This window comes from Salarias fasciatus, chromosome 14, assembly GCF_902148845.1.
Source record: "Salarias fasciatus chromosome 14, fSalaFa1.1, whole genome shotgun sequence".
Taxonomy (NCBI): domain Eukaryota; kingdom Metazoa; phylum Chordata; class Actinopteri; order Blenniiformes; family Blenniidae; genus Salarias; species Salarias fasciatus.
The window spans coordinates 27208738-27227720 of record NC_043758.1 but is presented as its reverse complement, the minus strand read 5'-3'; the positions used below and the strand labels follow the sequence as shown (position 1 = coordinate 27227720).

At 40.7% G+C, this 18983-nt stretch overlaps 1 protein-coding gene across 1 annotated transcript; it reads right to left on the bottom strand.

Moving 5' to 3' along the window:
- Positions 1-438: 438 nt before the first annotated feature.
- alp3 (alkaline phosphatase 3) lies at positions 439-18051 on the bottom strand. The gene is made up of 11 exons (XM_030107684.1): positions 17982-18051; positions 15264-15380; positions 14791-14906; positions 12361-12535; positions 10299-10471; positions 10064-10207; positions 8648-8717; positions 6362-6496; positions 4424-4615; positions 1588-1704; positions 439-743 (listed from the first exon to the last, which is right to left on the bottom strand). Exons 1-11 carry the CDS (start codon positions 18049-18051, stop codon positions 439-441), a joined length of 1614 nt encoding a protein of 537 aa, XP_029963544.1.
- Between the last annotated feature and the right edge of the window lie 932 nt (positions 18052-18983).

Sequence of the window (18983 nt, the reverse complement as noted above, 5' to 3'; positions counted from 1 at the left end):
TTCTCCAAAGAGTAAGCTACAAGCATTACATATGTGATGAAAAACCCCATAAGAAACCTTTTTTCTTGACGTAAATGTCTTGAGACAATTGTGATGTTTGCTTTGAGATGAATGAAGTCACAAAACAGATTTCCAGTGATGAAGATAATTTAATGGTAATACACAGAGTTTCCACATTAAAGTTAAATAAAATAAATTTTCATTTCCTGCTTTTGATAAAACACATGATTTCCTGTCATTGATATGCTGAAAGTCACAGTTTTAGATTTCCATACAGCTTGTTCCCTCTGTGAGATTAAGATTCTTATCCGGGTAAAGGAAGCTCTACTGGCCCACATCTGGACCTGAAGCCCTGAGGCAAGTCTCTGAATCGATTCCTACTGCTCTGTGAGGACGCCCCCTGACTTCTGGGTCACATCTCTCAAGAACAACTCGTTCTCACACCAGCAGCGTGAAGGTTAGCATCACGCTGACCAGGCTGCCGAGCAGCGTTGCCGATACGCCGGCTGTCCCGGCGCCGTTCGTGTCTGTGGTGGTGGGTTGAGAAGCTGGAGGCGTCTGGCAGTGCCTCAGGTCGGCGCCCACGCAGGCAGCGTAGCCCATAGCGTGGGCCACGTAGTTCTGCTCGAACACACCCTGCAGAAGGTGGGCCATCGGTCCGCGGGCCAGCACTGCCACATCCTCCCCGCTGTGCGTGGTCGACTGTAAGGGGGCGGCAGACAGCTGGACGTAGTCTTTGGCGTCTTTAAAAGACAGAAATATCACAAAGGGTTGATTCAAATATGTTGAGAGCATTCATCAATAATCATTAAGTTCCTTAACTAACTGAAAAAAGCCCTCTGACACGACCCTTCTAATGCTTTGTAATTTGACTCCAGCGTAACTATCTTCTGTGCTGTAGGGTACATGTGTTTCTATCATTTGAAATTGTGACCATGTTCAACACGTTATCAGCAAAGGCATCATACTTGGTAAATTCCACATTTCTTCCTGAAACTTTAAGATTAATACTAAGTTATTTTCAGTAGTTCCGGACATAGAGATAGATGTTTCTGGTATAAGATAAGCAGAATTTGACTAGTATGAAAATGGATGAGACTTCTCCTTTACATTTCTTAAATGTTATAATTCTTGTGTTTTGCCCCAAAGACAACAAATTTGATGATAAGTACTAAGCCAATGAAAGTGTAAGTGACAGTATGTCAACTTTCAAGAAACAAGTCAAAGAAAAAGTCACATTTAGGTAATTATTTTTAAACAGCCCTCTTATATTGATATTGATAAAATAAATTTCAATTTTTAACATCATTAGATATTTTCCTCACTTTAAAAAGCCACTGAAAGTACAACATTAGAAAAAATACCCTATGAAAACCTTAAATTTTTCAGTTTACACATATTTCATGAGTGAACAATTCAAGGAACATTGTGACTGAAGAGACCAACAGGTCTTTATTAGTTCAAGATTTCAATAAATTCAAATGACTACAGGTGAAAGAGAAAAGTTGCCGATAGTTGCTGAGAGTTTTTCTAATGACTTGATGTCTCTCACATACTTTTGAAGAGAAGGTATCAATAATGCTTTACCTGTGGTGACGTTGCGGATATCAGGGCGTTTGCCATTCACGATTTTGTGTCCCGGTCCATTTCCGTACATCAGTGTGGTGAAAGGCAGCAAGTCTGTAGCCCACAGCGGAGATTTACCTGGAAGACATTAACATTGATTCAGGTGTATGATTTTTTACACTAGAGTTCATACAGTCACACAGATCATGCATACATGAATGCACATGAAGGGAGGAAGAGGTTTCGGGGGGTTGGATCCTGATGGTGTGCAGGAGGTCCAGCGTGTCTCTGTGTTTCACTCCAGAGGGACCATCAGTATGTTGAGTCTCCCCACTGATGAGGAGCTCACAGTCTCATAAGCACATTAATCACCGCTGCTCTACTGGGAGGAAGAGGAGGAGGAGGAGGAGGAGGAGGAGGAGGAGGAGGAGGAGGAGGAGGCAGTGGGTAATATCAGGACAGAACAGGGAAGAGGGAGTCAGAAGGTAAGAAGAGCTCCACGCAGCCAAAGCTCCATCAATACAGGCTTAAAGAGCTGACGCTGATCTGTGGGCCGAGCCTTTAAAACTTATTTAGATATATTTAGACACCAGTTCCATCACCGAAGAATCTGTTTTGCTCTGGGCAGATTGGGAACTGTGGTCAAAACAGCATTTTAACCCTGTAAGATACTAAAAGCTTCACAGGAAACGGAGGAAAGTGGTTAGATGTAAGAGTAAACCTAAAAATGAATCAGAATCTATAAAGTTACTTTCACAAAGCTTGAACCACATTGAAAATACCCTCCACCCACCCACAGTCCTTATGCTGTGCTTGGTAGTTATTCTTTGATTTTTTTTTGAGTGACATTATTGCTGATGACTGTTTAGATCAATAACTGATGAAAAGTCACTTTTTCTTGATCGTTACATGTTTTTAATTGCATAGTCGTTACACACGTGTGAGAACGCATAGTCTCCTGTTACACATGGAACCTAAGACCTCATTTACATGGCAATGTTTCTGATGAAAATGCATCTTTTTTTCTGTTTTCGATCCTAAAAAAGTTTTTCGTTTACAGAGTGTTTTGAAAACAATGCAGTTTGCATTCCAAGCCATGAGTTGGTGCTGATGTTTGTTTTTGTAATGAAATCACACACTCATACTTGCGAAAAGAAGAATTTACTACAGCCATTGTGCAGCGTTTTCCTCCACCTGCACCAGATATATTAACATAAGGCCTGTGGGTCCAAACTGACCTGCATGAGGCTCCCATCAGGCCTACCGAACCACCAAGTAAGTGATGGAACTTCCACAGTATTTCCAGAGAGATGGATTCAGAGCATTGTAGAAAGCTCCCAAAGAGAAACTTTGGGAGCTATTTTCAAAAAGTTGTGTTTTCAGTTACTGTTGTCATGTGAACAGACACCCAAAGCGATGATAGTGTACAGACATTTGGTGGTTGCAGTGTATTAACAATGACAAGACTGCAGCTTTTCTATTTGCCTCACAATAATTAATTATTAGAGTGAGACTCATTGTTTATTCTAGACAGTTTTTTTACACTGATATGCCCCCTTTTGTTATGAGAGATAATATAACGAAGCTAACAAGGGATTAACGCTTTGTCTCGTGACACAAGCTAATGACAAAGAGGTTTATTCATGAAGTAACTTCAGCTGACGACAGACCACCTTATCCCATTCCTCAGAATGGAATCCATTATGGAAATAAGAATAAATAAAAATGTGTTTGTTTAACAAGGTATTTCGGTGCAGAACCGTAACCAACAACCTCAGTGATGCCTGTACTGTTCATGCATTGGCACCGTGACAGCGAGGTAGCAAAGTGTGGTTCCCAGCAAAGGTGATTCAGATATTTTTAATTTTGTCATGTGTGCCTGTGCTTTTTCTTCAGTGATACATCAATACGTTCTCGCTCTCAAAAAAAAAAAAAGAAAAGGGAACGCCTTGGGCTTCAAACATAGAGGAGGAGAACAGCGAGGAGTCCGTGAGGTCGATAAGGAGATTAACGGCCGAGTCTGATAGAGTGAGAAGAGCCGGGAGGAAAAACTGTGTGTGTGTGTGTGAGAGAGAGAGAGAGAGAGAGAGAGAGAGAGAGAGAGAGAGAGAGAGAGAGAGAGAGAGAGAGAGAGAGAGAGAGAGAGAGAGAGAGAGAGAGAGAGAGAGAGAGGAAGGCGTCGGCGTGGATGGTCGGAGACAGGCAGCGGGGAGAAGGATGAGGAGAAAGCAGGGGACTGAAATAGAAAAGCAGGCAGGGAGAGAAGCTGCCAGCTGAACGTGTTTACCTGGACTGTAATTCCAGGGGAGAGAAAGCAGGGGAAATGTCAAGCTGCTGGTGGCAGGAGCACAGCGAAGGCGCGAGGCGTCACACAACTCACACACAACACACACAGAATGCCACCTCAATTGTTTATTGTCATGGTGGATAAACACACCTGGAGGGGGAAACGGATGGAGAAGGAATTTCTCCTCTTTCCACGTGAAAAGGATCAAATGATGCTACGCTGACACTTAATGTGTCTCAGGCCAAATTTACACGTTTCTAGTGAAAAAGCATGGTTTTTGCATTTTTGTTGCAGAAAAGTTTTGCGTCTACACGACAATGGCAGAAATGCTGAGAATAATGTAGTTTTCATGTTTGGCCACTAGTGGGTGCTGTTTGTTGAACATGTGTTTCTTCCATCGACACAAAAATGAAAATTTTCAAAAAGCTCCACCTTGGTAGACATTTCCAAGCTGTTGTTTTCAGAGGCTCTAAGTCCTGTTTGTCCTTTAAATGGACACCCAAAATGCCAATGTGTAAAAAGGGCCATTGAGACGAAGAAATAAGAGCAAAAAAAAAATTACAGAATTACCCAGGATGCTCTGCCCACGGAACGGAAACCCGTTGAAGGTGAGGGGGTGGGAGTGGTCAGCCATCACCACTGTGAGAGTTTCTTTCTCGTCAGTCAGTTCCAGAGCCTTTTCAATGGCGTAGTCAAAGGCGACCGTCTCGTGGAGGGCCATGTACGCCCGGCCGTCGTGGTGAGCCTGGTCAATACGCCCACCTGAGTGCAGGGAGGAGAGGATTCAATAAAATAGAAAGAATAGTCCCTAAGTATTCCCTTAATGAAGTTATATTCAATGTTTTTTGGTCTTGAACTCAAAGTCAATCATTCAAACCTTCATCTTACTGTGTTTTCATTTTTTCTTAACCCCTTACCTGATCCAGGGTTTGAATGACACTCTGTCCTATTCTTTTCTCTCTGTCTATCGCCTCACCTCAACTACAACAGCAGAAAATCAAATCTCCACCTCTGAATCTGGTTCTCCTGGTTTCTTCCTTTTGAAAGGGAGTTTTTCCTTTCCACTGTCATCTGTGCTTGCTCATACGGAATTGTAGGATGTTGTTTTTGTTGTTGTTGTTTTTTGGGGTTTTTTTTTTTAGATAATATTGAATTGAATTGAACTATATTTTACCTGCTTGACCCAAATGGCTCAGTAAACGGATGCCAGTTATGTAGCAGTTCTTTCAGCGCTTCAGAAGCCTCAAAGTGCTTTACAGGATTACTCACACACCACACCGATGGTGACAGCTGCCAGGCGCTCACCGGGAGCAGTTTCGGATTTGGTGTCTTGCTCAGATCTGAAGCTCTGCTAATGGGAGACAATCAGCTCTTCCAACTGAACCACAGCCACCAAATTCAACAGTTTGACTTTCATCTGGTGACTTTTTCTTTTTCTTTCTTTCTTTTCTTTTTTTTTTTTTGGATGCCCTGGCACCAGACAATGATTCAAAGTTGACTGAATGCTGTAAAGATCTGACAAACATTCAAAGTACATTTTTCCTCAGTTGATGCAACAGTAATCCACAAGATAATCAAAGTCTGATATCTAATATCTAATATTTATTATCTAACATGTAGCTCTGACAGAATTCAAGTTTGACTGTAAATCATGATGAGTTGAACCAGCTTTGAAAATGTAGTATGAATTCTGAAAAGTTTCTCCATCGTCTCGAAACCTGTGACACACCTCCCAAATATAAGAGTTTTGCAGTCTGTACAGTATGTACTGCTCAGTCTGGCCAATCTTCTTGATATATTTTAACAGCTACATTTCAGAGCTGAACCTTTTTCTCCCGCAGAGAGTAAATCTAACAAGGAGATGAAACTCACTCACTCCTCCACACTCCTGCCCTCACAAACTACACTCAAGAAGAAAGTAGACCTTGGTTAATAAGTTGTGATCTTGGCGAGGTGTCAGTGATTGGGTGCGCCATATGCCTGCTTCTATTTATATGTTTTAAAGTCATTGTGAAGACACTCAGGAGCACCGTGGTGTCCCCAGGCAGCTGCCTCAGATTAAAGGGGAGATGGATGAGGGGGGCCGGCGAGGCAGCCGCACGGAACAGAAACACATCAGGTTACCGCGCTCCCGCTAGCACACACTGCGGCAAACTCATCGAGCTGTATGCAGAATCGATGTCAAGCCACCGGATCTGCTGCAGGTACACACAGTTCTCTGACAGAGATCCACACCGCAGCAGATATGACAGGGATCACCCTAAAAACCCGCCAGTGGGAACGTAGAAAATACAGATTGTGGCAAAGCTCAGCAGTGGCTGTAAGGCACAAACCTGTTCTCTGTGAATAATACACAATCAATGATTCAGTTGATCCATCTGGACCGGCCACGTGATTTGTCCACCTATCTTTCGTCGCTCCTTCTCTCAGGGGACTTCATTATCTGCTCTTTCGATAGATTAAGCGATAGCAGCATGTCTGCAGGGTGGGTGGCGCCGCTGTCCTCACCCTCCACCAGCAGGAAGAAGCCGTTGGGGTTTTTCCGCAGGATGCGGATGGCCTTTTCTGTGGTCTCCACGATGGACGGCTCCATGCTTGGCTCCCTGTCCTCCTCAAACTGAAGATCACCGGGTTCAAACAGAGCTGGAGGGATGAGAAAGGACAAACCAAATCAGAAACCTATCAGGCCACAGCAGAAGAGCAGCAGCAGGGAAGGAAAGTCCTCCTCCGCATGCCCCTACCACTATTTTCAGCACAAAGGAAGCGAGGGACCAGAGGAAAAATCCAAAACTTTATGGGAGGAAGTGAAACAAGTATTCAGTCCAACAACAACAAAAAAAACTGGATGACTGGATTCCTTCAACTCCTCCACACCATCTCAGCCTGCACTCAGTGTATCAAGCAGAATGAACCGTTTCCAAGTAGGAAAATACACAAACAAATGTAGCAATGCAGCTTTTATATCTGACCGTGGCTGGCTTGGATCTTTCTTCAATACAAGTTTGAACAAGGCTAGAATAACTTCATAAAAAATCCTTATGGTCGAGTTACTTCTAAACAATATGGCATTCTTTAAACTGCAGTCTTCAGGGAACCTAAAAAAATAAGTTGAGACCAGTTCTATCGGTATGCTGGTAGTTTATCTCAGGCTATCATCACACATCTGAATCTGCTTTACTCAGCAATACCTTGAGGAAAAGTGCAAAATCATGTGGGAGGACTGACACATTACAGATTGTGACTGAATAACGGAAGTGCCAGAGCTCACTGGAGCTTCAAGTTGAGATCCAAACTGTGAAAATGAGGTCTCACAATCCTCTTGACATTTTTTTTTATTCAAAGCTGAAATAATGAAATACGGTGATGATCACTGACTTATACCAAATAGTATTTTTTTCATCCATTTTGATTTTGTGAAGCTGAATTGTGAGTTCAGGTATCATTAAACAGGTTAGTTTTATCATCTGTAGCTGCAGCGGTGATCCTGGTACCAGCAGGAGTTTCCTGCATTTATTATTTGATTCGCTGATCAGAATACTTATTTCATGTGAAGATTTCCATCAAGAGACACATAGTGGTGGAGATATTCGTACTCTCATCTCTCATTAAGAAGACAGTAAATCTCTGCCAAAATCCACAAACGCGGATGTACAGTAAAGGATCATGCATGTTCATTTGGCACGAGTTCACACAGTTCTCATGAGCAATACAATATACCTGGGAAGACGAACTCTTGCAGAACCTGCAGGACCTGTTATTGCTCCTAAAGCTGCTGTACATCTCCAGAAGACTGCCAATAAATGACTTCAATAATTAAGAGAAAACTCATTCAGGGATTGTAATGTCTACTTCAACTATATTATTCCATTTTTTCTTTATAACCTGGCCTCATTCAGACCACAATGAACCGATTCTCCTACACTAAAGCTACAGTTTTAGCTAAAGAATACATTTAAAACTGTGTGAGAGGGGCAGAATTCATTCAGTAAGTTTGTTGCTTGTATAAAGTAAGCAATGTATGGCTGTCAGATTCACTATCCTGTATTTATCTTTATAAATTAAACTAATGCAACCACTAATGCACAATGCAGCCACTCTTTCTGCAATATGTATATTGTGCGTGTTGAAATCACAATAACAATACATTTTTGATGTACTGTGCACCCTTATGAAATATAAAATAAGAAAATAGTTTTATTCTTTGGTACAAGTCTCTATTCATGCTAACATTTTAAATTTTTAATAAATTGTTTTCATCAATAATAAAATGTAATCATTGTTGGCATTTTAAATTATTAATTTGGTTCATTTTTTTGGTTTAAATATTTAGGAGATACTCATTTAAGCATGCATTTTACATTTAAAATGTATTATATTATTTTTATTAATATTATTATTGCTATTGTTATTGTTGTTGTTCTTGCTGTTGTTGTTATTTATACTTACTTCAAAAATGGCTGAGAGATAAATGAGTAATCACTGACATGTATTTCCATTTGTTTGGCAGGAAAAAGCACTTAGTGAGTGGAACATAATGAGAATATTGAAGAATTTTAGTAAGAGTGGTTGAAGTGAAGATGTGATGCACTGAGCGCAGATCTGAATAGAAATTGCTTTTGTTTGAACCTTGAAAACATGAAGTGGGTCAGAAGTAGTTCATTCAGGAAGAAGATTCCTCTGAATAAAAGCAGAACCAAGGACACTGTAGGACTGCTGCTGAAGTGTTCCTGGAGGACTGGCAGATAATTCTTTACCTTTCTGTGAAAATAAATAGATAGGCAGTAGAGAACATACCCATGAGGTAGTCGGTGGTTTCAGGGTCAACAGCATCGAAATTGGTTTTATCCCAAACGTAGTTGGCTACCTGTGGCACAAACATGAACACAGTGAGGGGAAGTAGGACAGCGGCAGTGTTTTCTGCCCGCTGTGAGTCACCGCATGACTCACTTGTTGATGTACACCATCTCTCCAACACCGGCTCTCTCAGCCCGCACTGATGCTGTTTACAATCTGCAAGTTACTGTCAAATACTTTGTTATTCATTCAGCAATGGTGAATCATTCATGCGCATCCTGCGGGTTCACTCTCCAACTGCTCCAAAGAAGGATCCTACAGATGACGGTCTAATAAAGGACTTGATTAATTAAGGATGACAAATCAGCATGTTGGAAAAAAAGAAATCCCAACATGTTGTTCCTGACTGCACCTGCTTCCTGTAAAGAAACAATGCTCTGTGAACATGAAGAGAAATGTATTTGACTTCAACATTCCTCGTTGAAGGTGAGGAAAAGTCATCATTATTATTATTATTATTATTATTATTATTATTATTATCATTATTGATGTTGTTGTTGTTGTTGCTTTTGTTGTTGTGTATAATATTTTAAATCAAAAACATAACTCAAACAAAAGGAAAAAGTAAAATACACTTTAATTATCCAATAAAACAAGCAGCACATTCTAAGCATGTAGTTCTATTATATATAGTGACAACAAGCTGGGATACATAATAATAATAATAATAATAATAATAATAATAATAATAATAATAATAATAATGAGAAGAAGAAGAAGAAGAAGAAGAAGAAGAAGAAGAACAAGAAGAAGAAGAAGAAGAAAAACAGGAAATACAACAAAACCACTGTGTCCTAAAGGCTTGAACATAAAATATAAACGGTTTTATTATTTTTCTTTACCTTCAAACTTTCTTTGATAATCAGAAGCCAAAGTCAGTTTTTCCAACAGATACATTCCTATTTTATGCACATATCTTTTGCAATAAAACAATCAGTTTTCATAAAGCTGAAAGACTTGAAAAATGTCAGTGGTCACATTCCTATTTAGAATGCAGACTTACTGATAATGCCCATTTATCCTGCTTTATATGCTTTCAAGGTATTTTATTATTATTATTATTATTATTAAACAGTTCAGTCGCCTACTGCTCATGATGGATTTAAAGCTTGATTTAAAGCTTGTTTAATCATCCACAATATTTCCCTGCTGTATTAACACAGCAGAAGCTGAACTCTCACCCTGTCTGCAGTCACTCTTTGAGGCAGACAACTGAACCTGACACTGAAATACATAAATAAATATGTGCTCGTACTTAAGTGCTCTGATTTCACACCTTGTGACATTACTTGACGATTTGGCTTCATCTCACGACCCCGAAGCCATAAATAATCCTCTGCTGGGTAAACATGTTACCTTTCCCGCCATCTTGGAGCTCTGCCACTCTTTGATTAGATCACGTCCGTCTGTCCTCTGGCCCCGGGATGAGTAGTCCCAGGGGTACTCGGGGTCCTGGGTGCCTTTTGGGGTCATGTACTTCCTGCCACCGCCGATGATCACCTGGAAAAGAAGACAACACACACATTGAAACAAAATTCAACAGGTCCAAAAACATCAGAAATCCTTCTGAAGCTGTCTGAGCTGAACTCACATCGATGTCAATGTTTTTGATGAGCTGTGACGCGATGTCGGTGCAGCCGTCCGTCTTGGCGCTGTCGGGCAGGTCGGCGTCGCTGTACCACGACCTGCTCACGCTGTGGGCGTAGGCGGCAGCCGGAGTGGCGTGCTGCACCCGGGTGGTGGTCACAATGCCAACAGACTTACCTGCAACACGAATATGAACAGAAAAAAAAGGTCAGTATGATAGTGGTAAGCGGTCGGTGTTAAAGAAAAAGAAAACATTTCAAAGACCTAACAGAGCAAAATGACGGGGGTGAAACGCTTGTGTACAGTTTATCGGGTAACGTTTACAAGCATTTTTCAATAATCCGAAGTCCATAGTCCAAAACCTTCCATACCTCAAAGCAACACCTCAAAGTACCATATGCAAAGAGCAAGTTCATTTTAAATTGAGAAAAATAAGAGGTGTGGATACATCAAGGGAAAAAGGGACTAACTGGAGCTGCTGTGGATGATGTTACATTTTGATGTTAGGAAGAAAAACATAAATTTAACGCTCTGCTCTACAGCTGTAATACTGTAAGTGAGACCAATGAAAGCAGGACTGCGGCGTCACTTTTATTTTGCCTCCAGAAGTTCCTGCATGGAGGCTGATAAGGCGGACACTGATGGCCGCGCTCTTCTTAAACACATCTGCGACAGCAAATGGAGTCCTCTTCAGGGCCAAGTCTAACAAAAACTCCCTGTACAGAGGTCAGGGCCAACACACACTGCTGTGTGTCCGTGTGTGTGTGTGTGTGATGATACTGTATATTCATGGGCAGTGATAACAGTGAAACACGATCGGAGTGGAGGTGTTTCCCAGTGCGGCTCGCTTGCTCGCAGCTCCCCAGTGGGCCGGTGTAACACCGATCAGCCTCAAGGCGGACTGCAGCTCGCCGCAGAGCGCTCAGCTGTAAAATCGGGTTTTGTAGAAGCTGTAAGAGACCTGAGGGATTTTCGCCGTGACATGCAGGATTGTGTCAGGTGTCCTCCTGCTGCCCCAGCAAGAAGCACGAAAGCCTCAATCACAGCATCGCCAGAGTTTTCTCATGTCGGATTAAATGCGTCTGCAGAAAAATGGCTTCTGTCACTGGACACGGAGATGCTGTAACGGAGACGGTTGATCCACTGCATGATAGGTGATCTGTTCTTGCTTTTACATATAGAATGTAATTTTCTTCAGGGAGAATTTGACTCTTCTAATCTTTGCTTATTCACCTGCATTAGGATTTTCAATTAAAACTGTAAAGAGACACTTGATCAATGGGAGTCTGTTACCTGATTTGACCACAATAAATCACATCGACTTCACCCTCCTCATTTATCAGAGTCCAGTTCTCTTACGTGACTTAACGGCTTCAAAAAATAAACACCTTAACAATCCGACTTCATGGGTTATAGTGTGAATCTTGATTGAACCAGAATTTACTCACACTAGTGTTTCTGAATAAAAGAACTGATGCTTATAAAAATGGTTTCTCCCAGTCATCTATGACATTATAACAATAAGCCTCAAACTGAGAAGTATTTATTGTTTCAGAACAATATTTTCCACCATCTTTCTCTGTATTGGAAAATTTGTTGACTGATAATATCTTTATAACAGCTTTTTCTGCTCAAAAGAAGCAACAGGACTTCAGTGTCTTTTTCCAGTCTTGTTGGACACTTTTCTAGTGTTGTGATCACATTATTTTGCAAGTAACATCCTCAACAAACAATGGCTGATGCCTCTTTCCCACAACCCAAAGTATTCCCATTGTTCAGTCTCTCAGTGTAGTTATTATTTTGAGAAGAGATGAACAATTTCGATGGAAAAACTAGTAAAGAATCAACAGAAGAAAGTTTAGTTGTTTTCTCTCAGTGGAATCTCCTGTCACACGACATTAACTGAAAGCTTTCATTGTATTTACTTGGTCTGTTAACGTGACAAAGGTACTCAAAACCTTTTGAAAATGCTCCCTCTCTGTGGAAATGTTGAAAAATGCACCTTTGTCTCTCTTGAAGCGCCCATTACAATTACATCCGAGCAGCCTGTACCGTGGCGGTCTCACCTGCATCTTTGGCCCACTTCAAGATGGACGTGACCTCGTTGCCGCTCTGTGTGTTGCAGACGGTGTTGCGGCCCGCCGCGCTCACGCCCACAATGTTCATGTTGGTTTTCACGCCGCACAGGTAGGCCGTGGCCGTGGCTGCACTGTCAGGGATCGTGAAGTCCACGCTGTAGGTCTGCATTGCACAGTCGGGCATAAATAATAGACAGCAATAAATTATTCATCTACATGTTATAACTATTTATATCAGATGGAGTTAAAATCAATCTTCCTCTGACTGTAATTAAAGTTTGATCTGAAAAATATGTGATGTAAACATTTTAAATTCCAAGGTCAACAGAGTGGCCAATCCTAGTGCATCTGCAGAGAAACTACAGGAAGCACGCGTCAGTCACACGCCAGTTCACAACTTTTGATTTATTCCTGAGGAATGATCGATTTTCTGTGGGGGATGCGGTGTGAGCGTGGGTCTTCCAGGAATCCAAAAACAAGCCTTTGAGGAGAATTGACAATTCTGTAGGTTTGAAAGTAAAAAGTGGTGTAGCGGTTTGCACTCTCTCCTCACAGCAAGAACATTTTGTGATTGAATCTGCCTTTTTGTGAGGAGTTTCCATGGTGTCACATTTTTTGAAAATGGCATTTGCCAGTCTGCTAATTATCCTTAATCATATCTTCACTCCATTTCTCAATGTTAAAGGTTTTCCCCATTTGTGTGTTTATTTTTTTTCTTCTGTTTTCTTCAGTTTTTTAATATTCTTTGCCTGTTCTTTGCCATTTTGCGTTTGGAGAGCCGGAAGTACTGTCACTGCATTTCACGGCCTCATGTGTAAGTGACAAATAAAAATCGAATGTAATCTAATTCCGTTTTAAAAAGATGTTTTGATAGGATAAGTATTAGTTTTGAACTCCCTCATTCTTGTTTCTTTTTTAATTATCATTTATTCTAAGCATAAATGCCGCAAAAAACAAGCTTTGTTTTCTTGTTTTTTCATCTATATTACAGTAAATAATAAAGTGAGACAAGCCGATCTGTCATGACAAAAACAACAATGGAAGACAACATTTCATCGCAATAAAAGCTTGCTAATTGGGCACAGAGCACAACATTATGAACAATTACGGTGCTGCAATCTATCAAGTATGAAATATCTGCTTACAATTTAACAAGCTGTATCTGTCTGAACCATCAACATTCAGTAATGAGTTTTTATTGTTTCATGTTTGACTGATCGGTGCCTTTTATGTGTGAAAAAACATTTCTCACTGAAATGTTTTGCATCAGCGACACACTCAGTGTGAATAATAAAAACAACATGAACAAGAAGGGAGGTGTGTATGAGAGCCAGAGCGGAGACGAAGGAAGCTTGTACAGGATCATCCATCATATTCCATCAAACTCAGTTTCTGAATGATGAGCAAACAAACGCAGATCAGAGAAGCAGATGAAGTGAAGGACGAAAGTTTGACGCTTATCCAGTTCACTACGTTCATTTTTGACAAGTAAACAAAAAAAAAATCAATGCTACTTTACCAAAATCATCAGCAAAATATTATTCCAACAATGTTACATACCTTAGAACACCATTGGAAGGCTATTATGTTATGGATTTATTACAATATTGCTAGGTATTATGTAATTGGACATTATTATATTATTGGTTTTTACATATTATAGCAGTTGTTTGGCTAGTTAAGGTTTGGGGTTAGAGCACTGGTGGGAAACTAATTTTCTCTAATTAAGGATCTCAAGAGCCGAGACATAAGTTGACTTGAGTTTTGTTCAAAAACAAAATTATCTCTTGAAAAAAATCAGTTTGTCTCACTATCTGTAAGAGCAACTCTTGCTCTGTATGAGTCTCCTAGTCTTTGTTTAGCAATCAATTTTTAATTCATTTTTTCTGAATTTTGAGCTCTGTAAACCAGTTAAATAAAACATTTGTGAGGCAACAGCTGTTTGCTTTGCTAGTTACAGTCTGAAACACCATGTAGTCACTGAAGTAACATGAAAAAAAACTGACCATTTAAATATAATGACATCGATAATCACTGACAAATCTTACAAGCATCGTGCACACTACCTTTGCTTTAGCTGTGGATTTCCCAGCGACACCCTGAGCAGATGCCCAGGTCTGGTGTGCAGGATGCATTATGTCAAGAAGACAGCTCTTTGAAGATACGCCCCATTATGTACTTTTTTCATGCACTTTTTGGGCAGACTCAACAACTCTTGTTTCTATGTTGGGATCAAAATGTTGGATCCTGTGAGGTTTAGCCACTTTATAAAGGTCAAGATGTGGTTAGCTTCTGATGAGGGTAATTACATGGTTCTATTAGTTCAGTTTAGGATTTGCATTATGTTGATGTGTGTGTGTGTGTGTGTGTGTGTGTGTGTGTGTGTGTGTGTGTGTGTGTGTGTGTGTGTGTGTGCACCTTCGCCAGGCCCACGTAAGGGAAGGTGTCCATGGTCATCACCGTCTCCTCTCCTGTCTGGTTCTGCAACTGTCCCTTCAGGATACGAGCTGCTGTGTAGGTTGTGATTCCCATACCTGACACACACACACACACACACACACACACACACACACACACACACACACACACACACACACACACACACACACACACACACACACACACACACACACACACACACACACAAACATCTTCACATATTACAGCCTTGACACGTTAAAGATCAAAGTGTGACTCCAGTTGGCTGTATCTTTTCATTTTCTTTAGAATACTTTTTTACAGCAAACAGAAGAGACAAGGACACACATTGAGTCGAGGATAAAAAGTAGGTCAGGGAGGGACTAATTCATGCTTGTCATATCTATTCAGCCAGGAGAAGCTGTCTAAGAGTGCTAGTGAAGGGAAATATCTGTGCGGCTTTCGTAACTCACCATCTCCCAGGAAAAACACAATGTTCTTGGCCACGTTGGTGTTGGGCTGGCGGTCCAGTGCAGACTGCAGAGAGCTCCTGGCCTGAGACCTCCAGAACTCTGGGTCCTTCTCCTCATCTGGAGACAAACAGATGCATCACACTGGGGTCAGATCCAGAAATGCTGAAAGAACCAGAACTTTCTCAGGATTTCCAGTCCAAACTGAACCTCTACGTTCTGCACATGCAGGTCTCGAAAGCCAGTTTGAGGATCATTCAGCAGAAAACACTCTGTCAGCTCTGCTTCACGCTGCTCACTCAGGTTTATCTTCTGGCTCGATCTTTGCTTATTCTGCCTGAATTTTTTTTTTCTTTAATCACGCATCTGTTTGGAGAAGAGCGCCTGCTAATTATATTGTGTAAAAAAAAGGCTTCTAGTGACGTCTCTCACTGAAACTAGCTAAGGAGATTCACTGTGAGGTGACAGCTTTTAGATGGTATCAGTTGATGTCTTATCAGCAGGGTTGCCAGATTGGACAGTTTTCATCTCAGTGAGGCTTGTTTTGAGCACGCTGGGTGGGTTGATAAAAGTTTGGGCTGCTTTTTACAACTTGGAGTGTTTTTTTTTTTCTTTTTCTTTTGAAGATGTTCACAGACTAAGCCAAAAACAGAAAACTTACACATTTTAACAAATTGCAGTGCTCTTTCACTCATTTTGTATAAAACATTTTTTTTTTTCATTTTAATACTATTAATAATAATCTGTTCTGTACATGTCAAAAACACAGTATGAAACAAAATGAAAACACACTAAAGCAGCAAAAAATAGACACTTTACACCAATAATAATCCATTTATACACATACACTGTTGGCCCGCAGCAAGGATGTCTTGGGTCTGAGCTCAAGCTTTTATTCTGGAGTGTGCATGCTTCCTTTGAGTTTGTTAGGATGTACAGAACAAAAACATGCAGTAGAAGATAACTGGTGATCATAAACTGCTGTGAAATCCAATGGTTTCCTTCTATCTGTGATAAACTGCCAACATGAACTGGACAAAAGTGAGAAAAAGAGATAAAAGAAACATCCTGGTGCAGCGACTCATCTACCTCCATACAGATGTGACCTAATGCTTTGAACGGGTTTCAAATGAAAATGTAATGTAACATCAAAGAGGTGTTTCACGCATCCTGTAGATGTTGGAGTAAGCAGAGTTTTAAAGCGAAGCTCCTGTGGGACTCGGATGTGAGAGTGAGGGTGTATCACATGTTTGTTTGTGCCTCGGCTGTCACAGCTCGCTCTCGTGTCCTCTTATCTCCCGCAGCACGTCGCTCTGGGCTGTTAACAGTGAGTTTGTTACAGTGCTGCACTAATACACAGCCAGAACTGATAGCACGGCCTTACACAGCTCCACACGCACTGATTTTGAGGTTGTTACAAAACAGCTTGAGTACTGAAGTGTTTTCCAGGACTAAAGGAAATGCAAAAAGGAATCATTAAAGAGAAGAAGAAGAAATGTGAAATGATGGGTGAAAATAACCTCATCTGAAGATGACGAGTCGAGAACACCACAGAGAAATCTAGAAATTCAACAGCTACAGGACATTATGATGTTTTGTGTGCCTTTAAAGACACAAGACAATGTCATGATATAATTTGTTTTTCTCATTTACTTGGACATTTTTTGTCAATCAGATTGAGATTTTTTTTTTCAGATTGAGAGATCACAATGTGCAGTTTCAACAGTGAATAATGTGATAAGATTTTTAATGTGGGCTTAGAATATTATCTCATTCAGTCAGTGCTCTTTTGTGTCATTCACACATGATCCACATTACCTGAAAGCCCGCATTCAAGGTAATCAAGATGGATTTCTGATTTTTTTCCTTTTTTTTTTTTTTTTTTGTAGAACTTGTCTTTCTTTTGTTGCTGAAGCAACAACAAACATCCTCTTTGTTCAGAAACAAACGTGTGGAAAGTCTTGGTGTCGCAGTTTTATATACTGCGTCACCTCCTTCCTTTCACACGGCCCGCTGAAAACACGATGACGTGAAGATAGAGACGTGTGCACTGAGGATAATTTGACCTTGACTCGGGACACATGATCAGTGTTTACGCGGACTCTGTTCGGGATCAGGATCTGGATGAATCACCTCCTTCTTTCCAAATGGACCCTGACAGATCAGAATCTTACAACAGAAACATTTAAAAGGAGCATTTTCATTCTGATCAAGCTTTCATTACAGTTATTTCATCCGTATTAACACAGCTACTGTTACATATTAGTGTAAACACTATTTCAACATTTCTCACCAAACAGAAGCTGGTTTAGAGCATTTCAGTGACTGGTATTAACATTTATGCCTGTTTGAATACATGTTTTTGTTCATGAACCCTCATGTTTCCCAATGCGCCAACATTGTCTTCTTACTTGCACAGTTATGATCACTCTGAATTATAAAGAAAGAGCTCTGATTTAAGGCTTCATCAGGACTTTCACCTCTTCAAGTGGCTAATATCTCAGTTCTCATCTGACTGCTGCTGTTATTTCAAGTGTCAGTTGATGGAGCAACATAAAATTCGGTGTTAGCTGATGAGTTTGTAGGCGAGATGGAATCTCTAAATCCAGCAAAATATAACATTTAGAAATTGAAATCCAAGAGTTTGAAGAATACAAACAGATTGACACCAAACAGTTCACTCAGCAAAACATTTCCTTTGTGTGTTTGTTATCATCTCACCGTTGGAGTGGGATGATCCGATTGCCCCCAACAGAAGGAGCGCCAAGATGGTCCCTCGAGTCGCCTCCATGACCATGTCCAAGCCGGGGGATCTGCTGCTCTGGACTGTCCAGAGATCAGCTCCTCCACTGAAATAACGCCCATCTCCAATCACATCAGCTGGCTATCATCTTTAACTGTGTGTCATAAATACATAAAGAACAACAGGGCTGTGGCGAACCGGTGGAGCCGCTGATGGAAAAGACCACGTCGTGGTGGACTTCATTAATTCACTAAAAATATTGAAGCCTGTGCTTTGAAGGTTTTGTAAGGGATTATTATCAGTAATTGTACAACAGGGTCTTATTATTGTCCTTACAGATGAACACACAACACAGGAATGGAAAGATTGTGTGATTTCTAATCATAGCTGGTCTGTATCTGACTGATAATGCAACAAGGGATAAGGTTATGTAAGTGAGAAAGACAGAGTCCACTGAGACCGAGCTGAATGGCAGAAGCACTCAGCCATCTCTTTTCCAATGAATATGTTAGCAGGAGTAAAAAATATGGATCGACTATCATGGATTTTTTTTTTTGTGCTTGTCTAAAATTTCCCCTTCCCTAATAACTGAATGAAAAAAGGAGTTAACATGGAAACTGATGGAAATGCGTAGCTTGTTTTTAATTCAACAGGTGCAATGCGTCATACTGATAAAGGGACTTTTATTAGATTAAATTCAATCAGAGTGTTCCAAGTTCACCGATGAGTCTCACCAAATGCGAACAGGCCGCTAATAATGACGACTACGGCTAAATGCTCACAACGAAAAGTGGGTTAAAGAGTCTGAATTCTCTGGGGATGAGAGCATTACACCTGATGAGAGATGCACCGATGTGCATGTGGGCTTGTCTTACGTGTAAAACTCATTCATGACACAGGAATCCAGACAGAACCACAGCGTGAAAGGCGTTTTAAGAATGATACGTATGAGTTCTGGAAAGATAAACGGGATCCTCAGA